The sequence below is a fragment of the Bos grunniens genome, chromosome 11 (assembly GCF_055505025.1).
Source record: "Bos grunniens cultivar Pamir isolate PY7600 chromosome 11, Bosgru_T2T1.0, whole genome shotgun sequence".
NCBI classification, from domain to species: Eukaryota; Metazoa; Chordata; class Mammalia; order Artiodactyla; family Bovidae; genus Bos; species Bos grunniens.
In genome coordinates this window covers 24,182,187-24,207,171 of record NC_141175.1, presented here as the reverse complement: position 1 = coordinate 24,207,171, position 24,985 = coordinate 24,182,187, and the positions used below count along the sequence as shown (strand labels likewise).

Here is a 24,985-nt window from a genome sequence, read left to right as displayed (position 1 = left end):
ACCAACATTGTCATGAGGGCTAGTTTGGCTGCCAAACCCATTTGTATTGCTAAACTAGTGTCAGAGAGTAGCAAGCTAAGCGATTCCTCTGTTTTAGTGATGCAAAATCAGATTCTATGCCATCAGAGGAAATATATCTCAGTATCAGGTGTGAAAGACCATTGTTTCTTTTGCTAAAGTCCCACGCTCAGAGTGACAGGTGGAAGACAAAGTGTCAAGAAGGAGTCCCGGTTGAACAAGTGCTTAGGATAGTATTTAATACAGCAGAGAGCCAAGATACAGTAGGACACAGTAAAGAATGTGGGCTGTGTAGATACAATATAGAATTTCGATTTAGGATCCACCATCTGTTATTTGAAAGGGGAATAAGGGAAATAAATGATTTTCAGTTCTCCATACATGCAAAGATAAGTTCATTATTACAAAAGTTTTGCTGTTGTATGTGCTGAAAGAAAAGCATAGGCGTTTAAACATTTTTTAAAAAATAAATCACTCAATAGGCTTAAGAAAAATACTCTAGTTCATAGTTCATTGATCTGACCTTTTGACTCAAGATCAGGGAATGAATCCAGGCTGAAAACTAAAAAACAAAACAGAGATGAATCATTTTACCATGAAAAAAAAAAAAAGGCATTTCCAGTCTCAGCTAAACTCGACTAGTTTTTATTGCATTATTTTTGAAATGCCAAGAAACTGGCTTTGGCCATAATATTTGCTGTCCAACTAAATCGCAGCTGTCAGTATGTGATTGCTTGCAACAATTAGCTAAACACTGTTATTTGACAAATTCCCTTGAAAGGGAAATAGATGCTGGAGGTGTGTCTAACACACACTGAGTCAAGTAACAAGTTAATCAGAGGGGGCTGCGCACAGGGAGAGAAGTTAGTAAGTCCTTGACCAAGGAAGGGGTTTCAAACAATCTTACTTTTTTGAAAACCATATGTTCCTCCTGATCCTTGAAGTTCTCTCCAGTCAGGAATAAACTGTGGGACTGGCTAAACAGGAGTCAGGGGAGAAAAGCCACCAATTCTACATTCATTTTTTCAGAAGATCAGGGGAAAGGAAGAAAACAAACAATGCAAATATGGGATGGTATACAACAAGGAGAAATTAACACCATGGAACCTGCTAGCAATTTCCACCGAACCAGTACACCCCTTAACTGACAGAAATTCATCACAATATACACACCGATTAAAAACTCCACCATTACTCAGGCTGCCCTTAAAGTAAAAAAAAAAAAAAAAAAAAAATGAACCACAATATTCAAAAACAGAATTCTCATAAGGTTTGAGAAAAATAGAGTGAAAAGGCAATGTTAGCTAAGCTCTTAGCTAAATCCACTCTTAATGGCCCCCAGTATTTAAGCTATCATGGATTAAAGCCATGAAAATAAAAATTTCAATTTGAAATTTTATTAGCATGTTGCTAAAATGGTCAATAAAAAACATCAACATGATCGGCTTTGTTGACAAAGTTGGAAAACTGCTCTTTCTGCTTTTAAAACTTTATTTCCACCTCCCCACCTTCTGAGATTTCTGTTATAGACAAGCCAAACCAAACGTACTGGCTATGGTGCTGGAACAATGCTGGTTTCTGGAATGTTGCCATGTCTTCCCCTCCCTCTCCTCCAACCCCTTTAAAAATGTGGTTATTTTGGAAACGCAGCCCTAGGAGGGAGACATCTAGGGTTGAGAACAGCACCCTCTTGACAAATTCAATTCGCCGACACCTGGCGAACCTTCCCTTTGTCCGGGGTGGGGGGCGGGACCGGTCCTCCTCACCAAAAGAGCTGCGCCTTCAACCTCCCTGGACCTGGAAGGCATTCCTTCTGTCAGCAGGGGAGACTCACAGGCGGATGCGGGTGGGGAGTGGCGTTCGCTTCCCTGGGTGGAAAGATCGGGAGGCAAACCGTAGTTTAGCCCGGAGCCTGGGATAACAATGTCAGGAGACCCGGGGCTGGAGAGCTGAGGAGTCCCGGGCGGCCTCGGGGTAACCTGGCGTCCCGAAGTGCTCTCTTGTGGAATTATTCACAAGTGCAGAAGGGACAGGCTCGATTTCTTGGAAATCCTGCCGTCTGGGGACACATCCATACTGGAGCGGATCGGTGCCCTGACACACTCGATGCTCACCTCCCACCGGCCTTGTGTGTGCACGTTTGGGGCGCGGTGAAGGTCCCTTTTTCTAGGAGTGATCGAGGGTCAGTCACTGACCAGTGACTCGCGGGGGAGGCCTGGTCCCTGCTCCCCTCGGCCCATTATCCAATCCCCACTTACAACCCAAGGTGGGTAGCGCACGCTGGGTCTCCCAACACCATCACCACTCTTAGGGAGCTCCGCCGAGCGCGCACCGCCCTTTGGGTCCCCGGGCGAGTTCCTGGGACTTCTGCCATCGCCAGAGAGGTGCGAGGCTGAGGCTGCCGCCTGGGGAGCTGGCCGCTGCCGGCTGCCCTTAACAGGGGAGCGGGGGTGGTGAATCGCCGGCCTGGAGCCTGGGGGCGGGGAAGGCGCCAGGAGACCGGAGGGGCGGGCGGTTCCCCCCTCCAGACGACTGCTACTCCTTGTCATGAACGAGGTCCGCGAGCTCCTGGAGCACCCGCAGGCGGCCGCTGGCGTCTATGCGGCGCTTCTCGCGGATGAGGTCTTCCAGGCTGTGAAACCTGGCCGTGTGCACCTTGTTGTCGGCCAGGTGCACCTTGAGATAGTACTGCTGCTGCGGGGGCTGCGTGCCGGCCGGCACCTCCCCGCCCGCCTTGAACTCCCGCTTGCCGAAGCGGCACCAGGCTGCGAAGCTCTCCGAGTTCGTCCAGCAGATCTCTTCGCTCTTGAGGCCTAGGTGGCCGCAGGCGTTCTGCACCACCAGCTCAGCCACCAGGGGACGGTAGCGGTACCAGCTATTCACCACTCGGCCCACGTTGGCCGCGCCCGCCTCGTACAGGCTGTCCTGGCGGATCTCGCCTTGGCACAAGTGGATGATCTGCCCGCCGCCCACGTACACGGCCCAGTGCGGGGCGGGCGCGGGCGGCTCCGGCGCGGGCTGCAGCCACAGCAGCTCCAGCAGGTCGCCTGGCTCGCAGAGTGCCGGCAGGGCGGTGACCGCGTAGACGCTCAGGTCGGCGCCTTGCGGGCCGCCGCTCACTTTGGAAAAGATGCATTCCTGGCCCCGAAAGGCGGAGAACTGAGTTTCGTTGAGGACCAGCTGGTGCAGCAGGTGGTGGTGGTGATGGTGGTGGTGGTGGCGGCTGGGGCTCTCTGGGCAGGGGGCGCAGCCCGGGGGTGCCTTCACGCCGAACTTGTCGGGCTGGCCGCGTTCGTCCAAGTCCTCCTCTTCATCCGAGAAGAAGTAAGCGACCCCGACCCGCAGCTCGTCCTTTTCGATCCCTGACGGGTCCCCGGTGGGCAGCTCGCTGTAGTTGAGGTGGGTGATGCGGTCCAGTTGGTTGCCCATCAATGAGGCGGCGAGGCGAGGGCCAGGAGCAGGGATCTGCAGAAGCACAGGAGACACGCAGAGAACACGATCAGAGTCGCGCCCGGCCCTCCCCAGGACGAGCGGTGGCCCTGGGACCTGGCCGCCCGAGCGCCTGTCCTCGAGTCAACCGTCCCAGCCGAGTGCCCTTTGCCAACCGGGGGCCAGGACTGGCACAGAAGCCACCGGTCCGCGGACAGTCTCACAGTCTCAGACCCTGTACGGGAACCCGGGTCCAACTCCCACAAGAGAAAAGGCAGGAGGGCTGGAGGGCGTGCAGGGTCCTGGTGGGAAGGACAGGTGGGCTGGGGCAGCGTGGGAGTCAGGACACCCGGGAAAGGACGGAGGGCTGGGCTGGGAGAAGGAAGGGACGCCTCTGGTCCCAGAAGAGCTTGGAGCAAGCTGTGTTCACATGTCAGTCCCCACCCTCCCCAGCCCACCCCTCAGTTTTACACTAGATCACACTCCGCGACAGCGCCTCGCACAATGACAATCGCACACATCACAGGCACTCGCTTGACACCAACAAAATTTTGCACACTTGGGAGTCCAGACGCTGACAGGCTGGTACACTGGTGTGATAATGTCACATGCACACACAATGACAAACCTTCGCAACGACACACTCGGACCCCCACCTTCGCACACAATTCCAATCCCACGCTTGCACGCTCGCCCGGGCACGTACATCCATACTCTCAGGCACACCTGCCCACACAGGCAGGTGCACTCTGCCCCTGAGTTCTCTTGTTCCCCCCCACCCCCCTTGCCAGCCGAGTCAATCTGGCTGCGCCAGGGCGAGGCTGCTCTGTCTAAAATAACCTAACAAAGAGGCCAGGGGAGGATGGGGAAGCCGGTGCGGGGTGCATGTGTGCGGCTGTGGGTTGTGTGACGAGGTCCACTTGCAGCCAAAAGACCCCTGTCCCTCCTACCCGGCACAGGGTCCAAACAATCGGACGAAGAAAACACGTTTCCAAGGCAAAGCAAACCGCCTCTTCGTACCCGTGATTTCCCTGCTCCCGAAACCCCAAACTCCTTTAAAGTCTCCTGGTCCCCATGGGTGCCGCGGAGGTGGTGGTGACGAGCGGGTCCTGGGCGGCGAGCGAGGCTGCGGCTCAGTTCTGCCCCGCGTGGATCGGTGCGGTGCGGTCCCCGGCGCGGTGCCCGTGCGCCTGCCGGTCGGCGGTGGCAGGGGCGCCGGCTCCACCTGGGCAGTCCAGACTCTGTTCTGCCTTCGTGCAGCCCCGCGGACGACTCTTAAGTAGCCGAAGCGGCTGGTTCCAGGGCCCGCCCCGGGACGCGCTCATTGGCTGGGGCGAGTGCCCAGGCCCCGTCAATCTCCGCCGGAGGGGGCGGGGTGCAGGGGCGGGACTCCGGTGCGCGCCCCGCCCCGCCCCCGCGCACCGGAGCGCGCGCCGCCCTCGGGAGCGAGGTGTGAGCGCCTGCCGGGAGCGCGCGAAGGGCCGCCGGCTTACCTGGGCGGCCCGCTTCCCTCCGCGCCCAGCAGCTGCTGCTACGGATCGTAACCGAGCGCACCATCCTCCCGGAATGGTACTCTGCCCGGAAGAACAGATCCAAGCAGTGAAGCTGAATCTGGGGGTGAAAAATCCCCACTGCACCCCGAGCACTTGGCGCGGCCCCAGGGCGAGGAACGCCATTGTTAGAGGCGGGCACCTGGGGCCCTGTCGGGGACCCCTGACCCTGGGTTCCTGAAGCCTCCTGGACTAGTCTGGCGCACAGGCGCAGACGTTTTTCCTGCTGGGCGCCGATGCCTTTGAAATTGCGCCTGCGAGGTTTGGCTCCTCTCCTTTGACCCGCTTGAAACTGCTGACCTAGCACTTCCGCCTGATTTAAATGGAGCGCGGTGTCAAATGCGAATAAAAAGTCTGACCCCGACGAGCCTCCTCTCTGACTGGGCCTGAGTTTGGCCTCCAATGGTCTGTCTATGAAAGGGGCGAATCAGGATGCCAACAGTGGGACCCAATCTTTTTTTTTTTTTTTTTTTTTACAGCCCCTGCTGCTACTACTGCTGCTAAGTCGCTTCAGTCGTGTCCGACTCTGTGCGACCCCATAGACGGCAGCCCATCAGGCTCCTCCGTCCCTGGGATTCTCCAGGCAAGAACACTGGAGTGGGTTGCCATTTCCTCTTCCAATGCATGAAAGTGAAAAGTGAAAGTGAAGTCGCTCAGTCCTGTCCGACTCTTTGCGACCTCATGGACTGTAGCCTACAAGGCTCCTCCGTCCTTGGGATTCTCCAGGCAAGAGCACTGGAGTGGAGTGCCATCGCCTTCTCCTTTACAGCCCCTAGAAGTGCCATTGCTAAGGGATTTTTCGTGGGAGAAGGGTGTCCATCTGTAATTAATGATTGCATTTCTGGATGGAAGGTTAATGAATGTGCTCTGGATATTGGATGCTAAAGGATTACTTTCATACCTGTGAAATTTTAGAACAACAGTTTGAAAAGCTTATGATGTTAAGACTTAAAGCGTTCTTAGACATCTAGTTCTACTTTCAAGGCTGGTCTCTTGCAGCTTCTCGGTGGATCCCAACCTCTTTCCACAGGGAGAATTGGGTGCTTCCTCTTTGTGCCTCCTTGGCAGCTGGCACAAACTCTTAAGAGCGCTTACCCCTGTTTCATTACAAACCTCTGTTTACTTTCTTCCTGTTTACAAAGTGAATGACTTGAGGACTGACTTGGGTTTCACGCTTCTTTGTATTGTGGGCCTTTTTTAAGTACCGGTATAGAATGGTTTTCATCAGCAGTAAGGAAAATGAAAACAGTCAACAAGTATTGACCACTTACAAGTTACTAGGCACTATGTTTTGAGGTTTAAGTAAATGACTTAATCTTCCTGCATCTAAGGATTCACTGATATTCCCATGGCAACGAATGAGAAACTGAGGCCCAAATACCCACATCAACAATCGATCCAGGGTCTATAGGATTTCACACCAGTCTTTAACCTTGTTCTACTGTTTATTGAATGAATAAAATCTTGTTGCATAAGGTAAGAAAACTGGTATTCCAGAGAAGTTAGCTGATTGGCCCCAGGTTACATGAGGACTAATACATATTACAAATATTTTTTCGGTAGATGATTCTGCTTAAATATTTTTCAGATTGCAGAGTCTCCTGCTCATGTGTGATTTCTGAAAATTTGTGTATATCCCACAGCCTCCAAGTACAGTGATTTATCAAATTAGATGCTTACTAAGTATTGCTGAAAAAAATGGTTTTAAAATGACCATCTGTATACATTTGATGTGTATGAATCTTTTGAAAAACTTGGCCATTGCCCATGTAGGAGTTATGAGAATACCAGCTGCCATCCTTGGAGCTGACCACAGCTTGTGATGACATTTTTTAGACTTGCTATAAATAATAAGCAACTGATTTGGGCCCTGTAGTCAAGAGAATTGAACAAGTGGCTTCAGAAATCAAAAGTGAGTTATTGGCCTGGTTATAAACTGGACTTCAGGGATCTCTGGGAGAAGTATCTGAAGAGTTCATTACTGGTGTCTGAGAGGAAATCATTGGAAGTAGCTCAGATCAGCAGCAGCAGCAGCAGATCTTGACACTGAATAACTTTTTTTGTCCTCTGTCCATCCCAAGATAAAGTCCTGTGCACAAACATTTACAATATATTTGTATGGGATGCTGTGTTCTGTCCTCCTGTCCTATTCTTCACTGTTTCAGACTACATTGTAAGCAGACTGCTCTTCTTTGCTTACTTTTCCATCATTCAAAAGGATAATTAACAAAACATTGTTAGGGCTCTAAAAGATGGAGGTACCGCTAGATGGCCGGGGTCCAAGTTCCCCAGTGACTGTCTGCATTGGGTTGTGATGTGAGGGAGAAACTAATCTTCATGGGTTAAGCCATCAGAAAACATTGTGGCTATTTGTAACAGCAAGTAGCCTGTCCTGATCTGTAGTCTCTCCTTTATTTTAGAACACCAAATATCCCATCCCCCGCCCCTTCTCTCTTAGTGTCTGTCCTCACTGTTGAGGTGGGCTTTCCAGTAATGGAATTTCTGAAGGACCACAGCATCGTCACCCACCTAGAACTCAAAGAAATCCACAATGGATGTGTCTCCTCTAGGTACTACCCCATGTCCCCCTCCTACTTTTTTCTCTAAATTTTCATTCACCTCCTTGTAAGTAACTTATGCATCTTTCTAAATATCTTCCCTGCCTTCTACTTTTTTTTGGACCACAAAAATGGCAACTAAGACTAAAGGGATTCCTAGTAACCTGCTCCCCCTTATCTCTTTTCATGCACTGACATTCTGACTTTCCATTTCTTCTTAAGTGAACTCTTCCAACTTTGCTTTGCACATTTTCTGAGTTTCTTCTTACCACTGGATGTTCTTATTAAGGTATCTTTGGAAGAAAGTGTTCATTGCTCAGTCGTGTCTGACTCTTTGTGAGTCTGTGCACTGTACCCTGTCAGGCTCCTCTGTCCATGGGATTCTCCAGGCTAGAATACTGGAGTAGGTTGTCATTCCCTTCTCTAGGGGATCTTCCTGACCCAGGGACTGAACCCAGGACTCCTGCACTACAGGCAGATCCTTTGCCATATGAGCCACCAGGAGGAGCTTAAAGTATCTTTCATGGCTTCTTATCATTTTACCAGTAAAGAATCAATGAATATCCCCTGGGTAAAACTTTAGCACTTGTGGGTTGAGCATTTTGCTGGACATGGATTATACAAAGATGTCTCAACCCAGTATGAATCTCTCCAATGTGTTCTCTATAGATTTTAGGAGAGTGCATGCCTTTTGCAGGGGTCCACTTCTACATGGTAGTGATGGTGGAGCTCTGGGTAGCCCTGGGTCACTATTACTACTGCTGCCTCCTGTCCAGAATGTCTTTCCCCGGCTTCCTCAGCTAGCTTCGACTCAAAATTTATCATCCTTTCAAGCCTCTCCCACATGTTTGTCCCCTCACCATTCTAAAGGAGACTGTCTTTTATGCTCCCGTGGTACCTTGTACCTATTGGTAATGAGATGTGTCACATGTATTGAAATGCTTATGAAATCAAATTTATATCATTGGTTGATTTTCTTCTCTTTCTTCCTTAAGGAGACTAAGAATTATGTGGGGAAGAGCCCCAAATCTAGTTCGAATCTGTAGTCCCTTTGCTTAGCATGAAGTTTAGTGCATAGTGGATACTTGATAGGTGCATCTTATCTGACTCACTGCCTGCATGAACCATGATCACTGTTTCACTTACTGAGCTGACACTGTTTGTTTCAGTTTTCAAGAACCTGAGTACTCTGACACGTGAAGTATGTTCTCAATTAGATGATGTGCAAGACGGTTTCCCCTGTGATGTGTAGCACTGGGTTTCCAAATGGTCCTCTGGCATCATCCAGGACTTTGATGCAAATACAGATTCCCAGGCTCTGACCCAGATGTAGTGAAACTTAATCTCGGTATGGGCTCTAGGGATCTGTACATTTAAACAGTTTCCCTTCACATTCTAGATGTGGCAGAGTGATAAGCTCTACTCAAATGCAAGAAATTATTATTCTCCTGAGACAGCCCTTGAAGGTAGGCACTTAACAAATACTTGGAATTAGGTTCTCTCAACATCCTGTGGTCCATCTTTAATAGAAGCGAGCTTCATTTTAGACTGATCATATTAAACTAGTAAATGTGTGTGTTTTCATTCAAAAGTGAGTGAAGTCGATTGGCTTTTTAAAAGTTATATTGTAGTCCTGGGGTAGAGCTGTGGATTTCTCTTAGTTTTCTGTTGATTCGAGCCCTGTGCTCTAGCCCGCTGTGCTAAGAGGCTGTGGTTAGAGCAGAAACATGAATGACAAGGAAACTCTGCTCCCAGGTACATTCCTTGTTTGCCTGCTGATTGATTGATAATGAAAATCCTGGCTTTGCCTTTCGCATTGCTTCTGAGTTTCCCTCCTATGGCCGTTCCTTTTCTGATCCCATTTTTCTCAAAGATCGATTCATTGTCCTGGCTCTGAATGCCACTCCCTTGTACCTCAGTCTTTCAATCACCTCTTCTCTTCACCTTCGTTTATGATCTTAGTTATCATACTAGCTCCTTCCCACTTGCATGGAAACACTTTTAAGTCTCTCCCATCTTAGAAACACCCCTAACTAAACATCTCCCTTGATAAGTCCTCCTGTCTTGAAAGAATGGTCAGTACACATTTACCCTACCCCACCACAGGCTCTCTTCTGTACCCATATTGCCAATATACAGCTCTCACCAGAAACACCAGTGATCCATTACCTGATGGATTCTTTTGGCTTCTTACTTTATTTGGCTTCCCAGAAGCAGGTGACACAGATGACAACTTCCTCCTTCTTGACATAAGTTCTTCTTTCACTTTTCACTGTGTACACTCTCCTTGTTTCCCTTCAGCTTCTCTGGCTGTTCCTCTTCCTATGTTTTGTGGGCTCGTTTCCTTCAACTTGTCTTTTCTTGAGAGTTGCTTTTCTTGAGTGTTCTCTTCCCAGTTTGTTCTCATCATGAGATCTTGTCCGCTGCTGTTGACTTTCATCATCTTTCCATGTCATGACTCCCTAGTGGAAATCTCCAGATTCCATCTCTCTCCTGAACTGTCTCGAAGACATGACCCGAGGGTGTCCCACAGAGACCTAAAGGGCAGGATGTCCCTGGCTGAGCACTGAGACATGCTTGCCCTTAGGGTTTTCCTTTTGTGGATGGGCACTGTTGCCCTCCTAGTGTTTTGAGCTGATGCCTGGGCATCATCTACCACTTTCCCTCATCCTCAGATTACATTAGGACCATGCCACCTCCTGCTGTTTCTCCCGTGTGACTGTTTTTCTTATCCCTCCTCTTTAGTCCATTTTGGGCTGCCACCTCCTTGGTCCCAGCCACTAGGAACTCCCATCTAAATCACTGCCACAGCCTGAGTTGTTTTTTCTGACCCCAGGATTGCTCCACAGTCATCTCCCACATTGTAACCAGAGTGATTTCTTTTTTTTTTCATTTTCATTTTATATTGAAGTATAGTTGGTAAACAATGTTGTATTAATTTCAGGTATACAGCAATGTGATTCAGTTATAAATATACATCTGTCTATTCTTTTTCAAATTTGTTTCCCATTTAGCTTATTACAAAATATTGAATAGAGTTCATTGTGCTATACAGTAGGTCAGAGTGATTTCTAAAATTTGGTGGTGGGGTGGGGTGCCTCCCCTGCCTGACTCTCCTTCCCATCCTCAGTAATTCCATCAACCTTAAGAAAACATCCCAAGTCCATGTGGCAGCTCCAAGATCTTGCCCTTGCTTGCTTCTCCACCTCCTCTTTTGTTAGTCACCTTCTTGCATCTTGCAGGGCTTTCCTGGTGACTCAGATGGTAAAGAATCTGCCTGCAACACAGGAGACTTAGGTTAGATCCCTGGGTTAGGAAGATTCTCTAGAGAAGGGAATAAGTACTCAGTCCAGTATTCTTGCCTGGAGAATTCCATGGTCAGGGGAGCCTGTCGAGCTACAGTCTCTGGGGTTGCAAAGAGTTGGACACAACTGAGTAGCTAGCAGTTTCTTTTTCTCTTGCATCTTGCTTCAGCCTTCCCAGTTCAACTCAGTTGTTTGTTTTTGCCTTATCCTCTGCTTCATTGCTCTTTCTTGTGTTACTGCTTCTGATCCCTTTGCTAAGATTCTTTCTTCCAATCGCCCCCTGGCAAGAAAGTTTTTTAGGTTCTACTTCCTCCTGGTGGCCCTCTCTGCCTTACCACATCTGTCTTAGATTCCATTCACATTGCACTCTGATCCCTCCCAGTTATATTGACACTGCCTATTTATTTATTTATATGCATGAGCTCTTTAAGACGAGTGACTGTATCTACACTGTTGCTACCAGTATCCCCAGCCCTGAGTGCTTTCGGAGCTACAGGGTGGAGGTTTAATGCATAGGTATGAATAGAATTGAATGGATAGTGATAGCTTATGGGAATCAGAGGAATTTTCTCTCCCTCTCTCTCTCTTCCCTTCCCCTTTCCCCTGCCCCCACCATCCCCCTCTATTCCCTCTACCCATCCTTCCCGTTCCATTTAAATTCCCTTACAACCTATACCACAGGGATGGGCAGCTCTGGTAAACTTGTGATAGTGAAGTGAAGTGAAAGTCGTTCAGTCGTATCCGACTCTTTGCGACCCCATGGACTATACAGTCCCTGGAATTCTCTAGGCCAGAAGACTGGAATGGGTAGCCTTTCCCTTCTCCAGGGGATCTTCCCAACCCAGGGGTTGAACTCAGGGCTCCCGCATTGCAGGTAGATTCTTTATCAGCTGAGCCACCAGGGAAGCCCAAACCTGTGACAAATGCATTGCTAAACGATAGAGACACTTCAGAATTCAGTGGAGGGGAAAGTGTTTAATTTAAAACAGTCATGAGGGTGATTCATTTTGCTGTACAGTAGAAACTAACACAACATTGTAAAGTAACTGTCCTCCAATAAAAACTAATTAAAAAAAAGAGTGAAGTAGCCACTTAGATTTACCTCTCCCCTGTTCTTTAGGGCTTTTCCTTTGGGTGTCATGGTGCATTGTTTTAACTGCCAATGCTGATTCATTTTCTTTTCCTTGCTCAGTAATTATATTGATTTTAATGAGATATTTATTTATTTAATGAGATATTTATTTATTTTCCAGTTGTCAAAAGTTTGGATCTGATTACAGACATAGCACATAGTTCATAAAGTGTGGTTTCTTATTTAAAAACATATACTTAACATACCACTGCTGCTAAAACGTATTCAGCATATTTCTAAACTCCAAGGGCAGGGAGCTTCATGTGTATGTGTTCTTCTGTTCCCACTCCACCATCCCTCTGGCTCTAATGTTGCCCTAATTGCTCTCTGTGTCTTTGCCTTTGATCCTAACGTCTGAGCTTGTCCTCGTATTGTAGGGCAGTTTTCATCGATCAGTTCTCTTTTAGAATAGCTGGGTTCAGACTCTGGCGCCATTATTAGTTGTTTGGCCTTGGCTGATATGCTTAATCCCTATGTACCTCAGTCTATTCATCTTTGAAATAGGAATAATAATAATACAGTATTTTTCCTTAAGGGGTTTTGGTGAGTATTAAGTGAGATAATGGGCTTCCCTTGTAGCTCAGTTGGTAAAGAGTCTGACTGCAATGCAGGAGACCTGGGTTCAATCCCTGGCTGAGGAAGATCCGCTGGAGAAGGGAATGGCAACCCACTCCAGTATTCTTGCCTGGAGAAGCCCATGAAGAGAGGAGCCTGGTGGGCTCCAGTCTATGGGGTCATAAGAGTCAGACACAACTGAGCGACTAAGCACGCAAGCACTCACACAAGTGAGATTATACATTATAAGCGCCTAGACCACAATTCTGTATGGCCCAGACAGAATTTATTAACTATTAAAGAATTCTGCCCTACTGGGTCCATAGCATTTTTTCTTCTCTATATTCCTCCTTTATAATATTATGTATTATCCTCTTAATAATACAGAATGTTAAAAAAAAATCTACTTCTGCTTTATTGACTATGCTAAAGCCTTTTACTGTGTGATTCACAACAAACTATGGAAGATTCTTAATGAGGTGGGAATACCAGACCACCTTACCTGCCTCCTGAGAAACCTGTATGCAGGACAAGGAGCAACAGTTAGAATTGGACATGGAACAACAGACTGGTTCCAAATTGGGAAAGCAGTACTTCAAGGCTGTATGTTATCACTCTGCTTATTTAACTTACATGCAGAGTACAACATGTGAAATGCAGGGCTGGATGAAGCAGAAGCTGGAATCAAGATTGCTGGGAGAAGTATCAACAACCTCAGCTATACAGATGATACCACTTTAGTGGCAGAAAGTGAAGAGGAACTAAAGAGCCTCTTGATGAAGGTGAAAGAGTAGAGTGAAAAAGCTGGCTTAAAACTCAACATTCAAAAACAAAGATCATGGCATCCAGTCATATCACCTGATGGCAAATAGATGGAGAAAATGTGGAAACAGTGTCAGATTTCATTTTCTTGGTCTCTGAAATCAATGCAGACCGTGACTGCAGCCACAAAATTAAAAGAAGCTTGCTCCTTGATAGAATAGCTATGACAAACCTAGACAGTGTATTAAAAAGCAGACACATCACTTTGCTGACATAGGTCCAGATAATCAGAGCTATGGTTTTTCCAATAGTCATGTACGGATGTGAGAGTTGGACCATAAAGAAGGCTGAGTACTGAAGAATTGATGCTTTTGAACTGTGGTGTTGGAAAAGGTACTCTTGAGAGTCCCTTGGACAGCAAGGAAATAAAACCAGTCAATCCTAAAGGAAATCAGTCCTGAATATTCATTGGAAGGGCTGATGCTAAAGCTGAAGTTCCAGTACTTCAGCCACCTGATGCAAAGAGCTGACTCATTGGAAAAGATCCTGATGCTGTGAAAGGTTGAAGGCAAGAGGAGAAGGAGATGACAGAGTATGAGATGGTTGGATGGAATCACTGATTCAATGGACATGAGTTTGAGCAAACTCAGGGAGACAGTGAAGGACAGAGAAGCCTGGCATGCTGCAGTCCATGGAGTCACAAAGAGTTGGATACAACTTAGCGATTAAACAACAATCCTCTTATAATTATTATTATACTAGTGCTCATAGTGTTAAGTCTGAATATTAGACCCAGATTATACCTTCATTGGGCTTCCCTTGTAGCTCAGATGGTAAAGGATCTGCCTACCATACAAGAGATCCAGGTTCAACCCCTGGGTCAGCAAGATCTCCTGGAGAAGGGTATGTCAACCCACTCCAGTATTCTTGCCTGGAAAATTCCATGGACATGCTTCCTGTTCTGAGAGGCTGACAGGCTACAGTCCTGACAGGCTACAATCCATAGGGTCACAAAGAGTCAGACATGTCTGAGCGACTAACACTTTTTCACTTTCACATGCCTTAGATACTGTCCATTATGTTAACTTCACATTTGATTGAAAAAGGAAGTATTGAGCATGTACTACTCTGAACCAGGCATAGGGCTTGGGCTTGAGGATTCAAAAGTAAAGAGGATACATTCCTTCTTCTCAGTGAAGCTGTTGTATATGGAGAGTTGGCTGGATATGATCCAATACAAATAAATGGAAGTAATAAAGTGTTTTAAAAGCATGTAAAAGCACAGAGGGAATTATTAACTAAGAGATTGGGAGGAGGCAATCTTACAGAAAGGCTTTGCAGGAGGAATATGATTTTTTTTTTTCCTAAGCAGGAAAGAGTGGAGGCCTTTCTGAGAAAAGGAGCAGCATGTGTAAATGCTCGAGAGTTGTGAAAATATGTGTTATTTCCAGAAAGCCTCCAAGTAGTTTGTTAGAATGTGAACTAGATGTGGCTGTGTCAGGAAGGGACCCTTATGCTATACCATTTTAGAAATGGTTTTTCGGAAGGTCATTCTGGCCCATAGTGTCAGATCTATACTGAAGGGGAGAGAAGCCAGAGTTGGGGAGAGGATGGATGGGGATGTGGCAAGAGATAGCTCCAGCTGCTAGAACTAACACCATAGGCTGGCTTCAACCACCTGCATGCATGTCTCATGGTTCAGGAAGCTGAAAGTTCAAGATCAGGGATGATCAGAAATGCCATGTACTGGTGAGAACCTCTTTCTGGCTCGCAGACATCATCTTCTTGCCGTGTAGTCACATGTTGGAGGGAGTGACAGAGAGTGAAAGTAGTGAGAGGAAGGGAGCTTTCCTATCTCTTCTTCTTAAGGGCACTAATGCGACCATGAAAGCTTTACCTCCCCCAGGCTCCAACTCCAGATACCATCACAATGGGGATTTGAGCTTCCACATATGAATCTTGGGGAGACACAGACATTCAGTCCACGGCAACAGGAGGGCCTGAGATAAGGTAGAGGATGAGATGGTTGGATAGCATCACAGGTGCAATGGACATGCCTTTGAGCGAACTCTGGGAAATACTGAGCAACAGGAAAGCCTGGAATCCTGAAATTCGCAGGGTCACAAAGAGTTGGACACGACTTGGCGACTAAACAAAAACCACAAAGTGGGGGCTTTGAGATATCCACAGGAAGCAGACTTCATAGGGATTAGTGGCCATTTGGATAATTGGGATATGAGATGAACTGGAAGACTTCCACTTTCTAGATTGGACTTCTGGGTTACACTGGGTTACCTGGAGAGTCTGGCTTCATAGACCACAAGGCTGCTCAGTGAAAAAAGATGTCTACTGCTTTACCAATAACTCCTAACTCTCTAAAACATGACCCTCCCCTAGCTGTTTCTGTTTACCCGTTTTCCATTATTCACTTCCTGTTGTTCAGGAGGGCTTGTTTGCTTTGTTATTGTTCAGTCGCTCAGTGGTGTCTGCCCTTGGAGCCTTGATCACAGTGTTCCTTCTCTTGGCATGTGCTCTGTATTCTCCCTTAATTCATTCTTGAGGGTGACTCTAATCTTACCTCTCTAGGAGAATTTTCCCCAGCCACTCAGAAGGACACTGCTGTCTGTTCCATCTGCTTTTCCCATCCATCTCATTGGTTTTCTGAGGCAGATGCAATGCTGTGTTCTCACTGCCATCTCTCCTCCTGGATATGCAGAGACATCTTTTGTCTCCAGCTTCCTTGTACTTAAAATTCCACCCTTTGAGCCCAAGTCCTCACTGGTGGAAATGTGAGTAGATGTGCTGTGTGCCCTGTAGTCTGAGGCAGCTAAAAGAACTAAGAGTGCTGGGAGCTCTCTGGATTTTGCCTGTCTTGTCTGAGTTTGAAGGCGGAACTCTAAAATGGTGACATGAAAATGGAAGTGACCAGGGATGACAGTTGTCAAGGGGAGAGGATTGGCTTAAATTGTTGTTGTTTAGTCACAAAGTCATGTCTGATTCTTTGCAGCTCCATGGACTGTAGCCTGCCAGGTTCCTCTGTCCATGGGATTTCCCAGGCAAGAATACTGGAGTGGGTTGCCATTTCCTTCTCCAGAGTATCTTCCCAACCCAGGGATTGAACCCATGTCTTCTGCATTGGCAGGCAGATTCTTTACCTTTCAGTCACCAGGGAAGCCCTGGCTATAAAATTACATTTCATATAAATGACCAAAAACAGCACAATAGCTTTCTTGTGCTAAACTAATAAGATCTGGGCAGTAATTTGTTAACACAGCGAATCATGGTATCTGACTAATATGACCACTAATAACCTGATGTCCTCTTGTGGTATAAAAATAAAATCAGGGATCCCTTTTTATCTAACACTGTGCTTTTCTTCTTTTTTTTGGTAAGTATCTTTTGAATGAAATTGAACATAGATGGCAAGGAAAAAAGGCTTTCTCAGATGAGAGATAAAGTAATAACCAAATGCTAACAGCCCCATCCCACTCTTGTTTTCCCCACTTTTTTTTTTTTTTTTTTTAACACATACTTCCTTTCAGTGAGTGCCTTATCTTTTATATCTGAATCTGTTTCTTCCTTTGGGCTTCCCTTGTGGCTCAGCTGATAAAGAATCTGCCTGCAATGCAAGAACCTGGGTTTGATTCTTGGGTTGGAAAGATCCCCTGGAGAAGGGAAAGGAACCTACTCCAGTATTCTGGCCTGGAAAATTCCACGGACTGTATAGTCCATGGGGTTGCAAAGAGTCGAACACAACTGAGTGACTTTCACTGTTTCTTCAGGTCAGCAAATGAACAGTATTAATTGGTCAGAATGTTTCACTGGATTATCCTTTGCTTTTATGAAGAGAGATTGAAGGAATGATATTTATCTGCTCCTGACTATTAAATCTTTTGGTAGAAGTAAGCATCCACATGTGTTATTATTTTTGTTGTTGTTGTTTAAGGGACAGAGGGATTCTGACCTCCGTCAAGGTGTTGTTAAGTGTTGCTGTGCTGCCGATGAGCTTGGTCCCTGCTTTTCCCACTTGTGTATAAGACAATCTTTTATTTCATTTTTTCTTAACATCTCTATTTTGGTGGAATGCCACCAATTTCATATATGTATACATTGCCTCCTGCCCTTGGGGACCCTCATTAAAATGAGATGCTTTAACTAAAATGAAACACATACAGTCTCCTCTGGTCCTGCTATTTTGTCATGAAGACCTCATGTCTTCATGTGACTGATTTTTCAAATTTATTATCTTAAAAGTGATTTTATATATATCACAAGTGAGGAGGAGGAAGAGAAAGGGTGACAGAGGATGAGATGGTTGGATGGCATCACTGACTCAATGGACAATAGAGTTTGAGCAAACTCTAGGAGATAGTGAAGGACAGGGAAGCCTGGTATGCTGCATTCCATGGGGTTGCAAAGAGTTGGACATGACTTAGCGACTGAACAACAACAAATAATTACTACTACTACTAATAATAAATGACTGAAAAGCAAGGAGAAATTCCATCTGGATGAGAGTGGTTATTTATAAAATCCTCAAGTTGTCTTCTTCCAGGTCAAAATACTAGCAGAATCACTCAAGGTTCTTAGGACTTGTTTCAGTAGAAAATTCAAACCATAGTGCTTTCTGTTTTATTTCTCTTTTCTTGTTTTTAAATACAAGTTGCATGTTCAAACTGAATTCTCTCTCTGATTATGGAAAGTTTGTGCTTATCAGGCTTTGTAATATTTTTTTCTTTCCTTTTTCTTTGTGCTCAAGTTTCCTTCTGGAATGCAAGGAGAATGACTAGCAAGAAGAGTTAGTTTTCTTTCCTTTTTCAGCTCTGTTGTAATAACGAGAGGGACCTGGTTCTGGAGTGGGGATTGGGAGATTTGAGTCCTTTTTTGGCTGTGAAATCACTGAGTGGCTTTGAATGAACACATGTGTTCTTATGGTACTTGTTTATCATGTGAATTAGGTGGGAAGCATAGGGATTGATTATTTGAATTCTATAGGGGAGGACCTCAGGCTCTGAGAGGGGAGGGATCAGGCATAGTGTCAGTGAAGGAGTTGTTGCTACAATGTTAGTGAAGGGAGATAATGAGCTGCTGGAGAATCTGGTTCAATCCTTGGGTCAGGAAGATCTCCCAGAAGAGGAAATCCCACTCCAGTATTCTTGCCTGGGAAATCCTATGGACAGAGGACCCTGGTGGGCTATGGAGCATGGGGTCGCAAAGAGTCAGACACGACTGAAGCGACTGAGTACAAGCGTACTGAGCACACTCAGAACGAGCGACTGACTACGAGTACTGAAAACTTGACACGTTCATAAGTACTAATAGGACCTGACGAAATGCTTTGTATGAATGGCTTAAGAGTGTGTAAGGGTGGGGGCAGTCCTCCAGTGGAAGACAGGGCATTTGGACAGATAGTTGGGTGGAAGGAACATGGCACTGGAGCTCAGGAGATACTGGTGTGTCCTGGTTCTCCCATAGATGTGTTAAGTCAACTGAGGAAGGTCACTTGCTTAGTCTCGGTCTGTTTCTTTACCCACAAAATTAGAAAAATGGGTCAGGTGACTTGTAGAATTACTTGGACGCTCTAACATGCCGACTCAAATATATAGAGACACTATACTAGAAAATAAGGACGGAATGAATAATTTTAGAACAATGGCATATCTTACTACCTTGATGATTCTAAAAATTCTTTATAGGTAACATTGTGCTGAAATCAAATCATCTGTCCGAGGTTCTACAATGTTGGGGGAATGTAGAGCTGAGAGATGCTTGAGATACAGAGTTAATAAAAATAATCCTGTTTGTAGTATTTTTAATGTCACGTTACCATGGAGTGAAGGACAAAGCCTTGTTTCTACCTCTCAGGCTCTCTTTTTCTCTCCTGTCACCAAGTGTCATGATGGAATAGGAGTTGGTCACCTTGGCTCCATTAGTTTTATGATCTCAGATAAATGCTCAGTTTCTTCCATTAAAATAGCAACAATATGACCAACTTTACCCTTTCCCAGGGATTCTTATGAGAATCACATGTGAGAACTTAAGTGCAAGCATTTACCAACCGTAGAGTACTATAGAAAGACCCTTTTTAGCGACTACATGTGTTCTGTTCATGGTCTCTGGTCATTCATATGTCTGTGAGAACAATGACCAACTCCCCTTGCCTGGATCACTGGACTCTGGCTTCAGTGTTGGGCTTAGAGAAAAAAGAAAAACTATTATTGTTAGTTTTATCTAAATCCCTGAGTTTGCTGGCTTACTTCCCAGAACATCATCAAAATGGAGTATGAACTTATGTGGTTGGCCAGCCCAGCATGGAAAGTAAATATTCAGATGTCACCTGTGTTGGAAGCTGTACACAATTAAAGGAGCAACACTTACCCACCATTATTACCTGCCCATTTCTTATCACAGTGTGTGACCTTGAACAAGTCACTTCCTCTCTGGGTCTGAGTTTCTTGCTCCTTCAGATTTTAAGGGGTTAGACAGGATGACTTCTGGATTCTATCCAAACTCTTAATTCCACAAGGTTTTTAAATGATGAGTTTATGTACATATAAGACAGAGTCAGGGATCCTCCTGTGTAATTGTGCTTGGAGCTAGTGCTTCCCTGGGCTACCAGGGCTGAGGGCACAGGCTGGCCTGGCCACTGATGTTTTCCCATTTCCCTCCCACCATCCCCAACCCAGCTGAGACAAATGGGCTTGATTGGAACACAGGCCGGTTGTGCGTTAAGTCCTGCCATGCTCTCATAGAGATGATACCAGGTCTGAAATCTTGAACATGACCATGTTGCTGCTGCTGCTAAGTCACTTCAGCCGTGTCTGACTCTGTGTGACCCCAGAGACAGCAGCCCATCAGGCTTCCCCGTCCCTGGGATTCTCCAGGCAAGAACACTGGAGTGGGTTGCCATTTCCTTCTCCAATGCATGAAAGTGAAAAGTGAAAGTGAAGTCACTCAGTCGTGTCTGACTAGCGACCCCATGGACTGCAGCCCACCAGGCTCCTCTGTCCATGGGATTTTCCAGGCAAAAGTACTGGAGTGGGGTGCCATTGCCTTCTCCGATGACCATGTTAGCAGTAGTGAATCAGAATCTCTGGGTAAAGATTGGAGTCGAGTCCAAGATGCTACAGTGCTCACTAAAGCTCCTGGGTCCAGTGCCTGCCCCTGGAAAGCAGCTCTGTATCTTCCACCTGTGTGGGCAGGGCCAGGCACTGAACTCTGTTCTCCAGTGTCCCCTCCCTGAGAGCAATGGTCATGGCACACCTACCAGTTAGGGAACTTTGATAATCAGGTAAGATAATGCATGGTACTAGGAGGAAAACCGAAAGAAAAGCAAGGCCATTATTATCCTAAGGAGAGCACAGTGGTTTCTACTGGGTAGGAGGGAGGGAAGGCCGTACTTCTGTCTGGGTTCTGGTTTAATACTGTTCTTATTATTTTAGCTTGGATGGCATTTATGTGGCAGATAACTTCCTGATTAGTCATTAAACACGCTATTTTACGTACCTTTCTGTGTCCCCATTTATGCACAGTTTTCAAATGCTAAAATGTTAGTACATGCAAACGACATAAAGTGCCTAGCAAATGTAAGCATTTAGTGAGTGCTTTTACTGGTGCCATTGTCCCCAGCTGACTGAAACAAGCCAAGAATGGCACCCCTCATTTTGCAATCAGGCCCCAAGAGCTGAAAGAGCTCACAGATGGAGAGAAGCCTTCATAAGCAGCTTGGTGGTCAGATGTTGAGTTCCAACTCTATCTCTGATCCTTACATCAGTATGGAAAATTTGTTTCTGTCTGAGCCTCAGTCACATTCTCTCTCTCTCTCAGACATCGTTAAGGTCTTTGCTCTATGGCCAACACCGAGTATAAAACCAAAGATAAAATGACAAGGCATTCAGACCTTTTGAGGGATTAGATGTCTACCATGGGTAACAGTCATGTAAATGAATCAGTACTCTAATGTGTTTCTCATCTGGAGGCCTGAAAATGCATCTGGAGGCACATTACACATCCTTGGAAATGTTATGAAAGAACATAATCAGTGGGTTCAAGTTAAAAGTCTGTGGGGCTGTGGGTTTCTAAACCAGCTTCTGAAAGACAGGTGTGATGTTAGTTGACAAAGTAGAGTGGGAAGGATGTTTCAAATCCAGGTTTTGCATTTTAAGCAGAGTGATTTTTTTTCTTCCTCCCCTAGACATGTAAATGACAGGGCAATATTACCACAAGTGAGAAAAGATGTGCTTACCTGTCCATTTATGCTATGTCTCCTTTAAAGCATGTTTAAATATTGTCATTTTGTAAGAACTTCCTGGGATTTCAGAATAAACCAATTCCTTGTTTTTATAATCTGAAAAAAAATAATTTCAGCCTCCCCAAATCATTGAAATTTATATTAGTTTTGGATTTCTATTTTTATGGGGAAGACTTTTGTTTCAACATAATTTCTTCCTTAAATGTGTTATTTAATTGGCTATGTACACTGTTAATTGTTTCTGTGTTAGCGTTTTTACCCTTTTATCTTCCCAGTGAAGAGCAGCATGAGCTTTAAAACACAGTATGCTGCTAAGTCGCTTCAGTCGTGTCTGACTCCGTGCAACCCCATAGATGGCAGCCCACCAGGCTCCCATGTCCCTGGGATTCTCCAGGCAAGAACACCGGAGTGGGTTGCCATTTCCTTCTCCAATGCGTGAAAGTGAAAAGTGAAAGGGAAGTCGCTCAGTTATGTCCCTGCAGGGGATGATTTCTTAAAAATTAATATGAGAGTCAATACATTAAATGAATCACGGGACTCATTTAAAAAACTTTGGTGTGTAGGCTAATCCAGCATTTTCAGCTAATGTGTCTGGATGCACTGCCAGGCATCCAGGAAACTGCAAAATGCAAAGCACACCAATGGTTGTCTCCCAGATCATCTCACTCTTTTTCTGTACCTCGGTACTGCTTCTGGGCTCCCTCCCTGCCCCTCTCCACATCCTTACTGCCCTCCTGCTGGATCTGTTGGCCAGATCCCATCCCTCCCACTGCTGAAACCCATCTTCCAATTTTCTCCAGCAGAACCCTTGCTGTCTCTCAACGTCTCTTCCAAAATTCCCTCCTCAATCATCTCCTTTGTCCACTTGGTCATGACACACATTCCATAAATATTTTGGAAGATCAAAAGGCTGTTATGACTGTCTCAACCACTGAGGAGTCAATTGACCAGTGGAGGGAAAACTGAGAATCTGCTAAAAAAAATACAGACACCTTAAGGAAAATGACACATACATCATCTTAGAAAGTCCTTACAATCTCTGAATTACAGCACCTAGAAGCCATAAGAACTGACATGATAGAAATATGTGTGTGATAGAGTTGAGGCACTTCCCAGATAAATTCCTGCTCATTCAGAGTTTGGTTTCTGAGTCCTATGATAGAAGAAAAGATACTAGAATATGATAAATATAAAATGATAGAACTGAAACAAAAAAGGTAAGGCATATGACTGTATATACTCTATCAGAGAAAGGTATTATTGCCTTTAACCAATAAGTAGTTGATTTAAAGACTGGTGGACTTGTTTGATGGACATAATAGTATCACCATTACCTGCTTCCCCTTCGCTACAAACACGTAACAGTTGTGGACTTTAGTCTCCTCTCACTTGGCTAGGACAGCGTGATTAGTCTTGGAAGTGACATCTGTCACCCCAGGCTGAGACAGTGACAGGCCTACTTGCAGTTCTTTGGCCCGCAGCTCTTTCCCTGTCAAGCAGGAGGCTTCATGTTGAGAGAGTGGGGTCACACGATTGCATTAGGCTGCCCTGCTGAACAGCCGCAAGGCTGCCACTCAGACCTGCCTTGGAATTGGTGTGAATGAGATGGAAACCTCTATGAGATGATCAGAGTTGTTTGTTCCTGCAGTATAACCTGGTTTCCCTTGGTGAATGCATCTACCGTGGGGACTGGTGCTGAAGGAGGGATGTGCTGAATTCCATGGCTCTCTGACTTGTGGAAGTGGTGTTTTGGAGCAATTGGTTCTTTCTTGTATTTACATTAAGTCCCTACATATGAACCTTCAAGTTGGAAGTTTTCAAAGATGTGAACATGCATTCGCATGTCCAATCACATGAACTAGTTCACATCTCTACATTGTCATATGCATGTATTGATTACAAGTCGTCATGCTTTTGTGTACTTTACTATATAGTACTGTCTAGAGTGGGCTTCCCTGGTGGCTCAGTGGTAAAGAATCCACCTGCCAAGAAGGAGATATGGGTTTGATCCCTTGGTTGGGAAGATCCCCTGTAAAAGGAAATGGCAACTCACTCTAGTACTCTTGCTTAGGAAACCCCATAGATTGAGGAGCCTGTTGGGCTACAATCCACAGGGTCACAGGAGAGTCAGACATGACGTAATGACTAAAATAGCAACAACTGTATAAAGTCTAGTAGTACAGTATCTTTATTTCAAGCTCAGGGAAAAGTGTGAAAAGTATTATAAACATATTACAGTACAGTACTATACAGCTGATTGTGTTAGTTGGATACCTAGGCTAAATTTTTTGGGCTTAAAAACAAATTGGACTTATAAATGTGCTCTCAGAAGGAAATTTGTATGTAGGGCACTTACTCCACTTCTTAATGTCTTCCTCTGTCCAGAGCAGAATACAAATGTCAGCCACATCTATGTGTCGAAATGAAAACAGCCCCATTTTGACCTCTCAAGTCTGAAATGTTGATCACACCCATTTTGAAAGAATAATTGGTTCCAAGGTGCCTTCAGCCATTCCTAAAAATATTTTTTAGTTAGGTTCTTTCCTCAGGAAATTGCACAAATGGCTTGAGGGAAAGAAGAGAGTCAACACTGACCACTCACGTGATTAATTACGGGACTTAGTATAAGTGACCAGCAGTATTTATGGGTACCTTGGAGAGATTAACGCTGGTTAAATACACAGGTAGAGGAAGCAGATTAATGAATGATTCAGCGGCTGGGACAGGGGTCGGAGCATTTTTCAGTGGAGCCATTAATAAGCATTTCTACCTCCACATTACATGTGAGGGATCACACTTTAATCCTTTAAATGCTTTCACTCTCTGTAATTAGGCAATTAGTTTAGGGAACAACATAACAAATACAGGAGGAGAAAGAAAACCAACAAATGCATATGAATAAGTAAGAGCCTTTTATTTTATACCAAATCAGTACTTTCTATTTCTTTTCTTAGTGAGGTGGAACAAGCTTCCCAGGAGTCTTACAGCTTTTCCACAAAGACGGGGGCCGGTTTTGCTCCGCTAAACAAAAGCATGGCAGGTCGCCCAGAACTCGAACCTCATGGAACTTCATTAAGGGCCTTTCAGCTTATTCTGAAGCAGGGTGTTAGGGGAGAAGTAAAGGGTGGGTGCTGGAAAGCTGTCTGCAAGGTAGACACCAGATCTTAAAGGGGCTTTGAGAGCCGTCCTTGATTAAAGAATGCCTTGGTATACCTTCTGTATCATTCTGCTCCTTCTCTCTCCTTCCTGCCTTCAATTACCGGCTTCTTTATTCCTTTCTCTTTTTGTGACCTTGTCTTGCCTTCACAGCAGGCCTAGTTGCTAAGGGATATTTAAAACCTTGCCTTGGAGAAGTTTACAATTTACTTGGAGTTTGAGGAATAAGATGTAGACTTATAAGAAATGAACTAATTATGAGACAGTAT

At 45.5% G+C, this 24,985-nt stretch overlaps 1 protein-coding gene across 2 annotated transcripts; it reads right to left on the bottom strand.

Moving 5' to 3' along the window:
* Positions 1-231: 231 nt before the first annotated feature.
* On the bottom strand, positions 232-4,700 carry LRATD1 (LRAT domain containing 1). Of its 2 annotated transcripts, none has more exons than XM_086323553.1 (2): positions 4,398-4,700; positions 232-3,483 (listed from the first exon to the last, which is right to left on the bottom strand). In XM_086323553.1, exon 2 carries the CDS (start codon positions 3,445-3,447, stop codon positions 2,554-2,556), a length of 894 nt encoding a protein of 297 aa, XP_086179679.1. In that variant the 5' UTR covers positions 3,448-3,483; positions 4,398-4,700; the 3' UTR covers positions 232-2,553. The 2 variants fall into 2 exon arrangements, with proteins under 2 accessions (XP_086179679.1, XP_086179678.1); XM_086323552.1 differs by having other exon boundaries at positions 4,468-4,700.
* Between the last annotated feature and the right edge of the window lie 20,285 nt (positions 4,701-24,985).

Excerpts from the sequence above, each read along its gene's own strand:
- LRATD1 (XM_086323553.1), bottom strand. The coding sequence starts at position 3,447 with ATGGGCAACCAACTGGACCGCATCACCCACCTCAACTACAGCGAGCTG.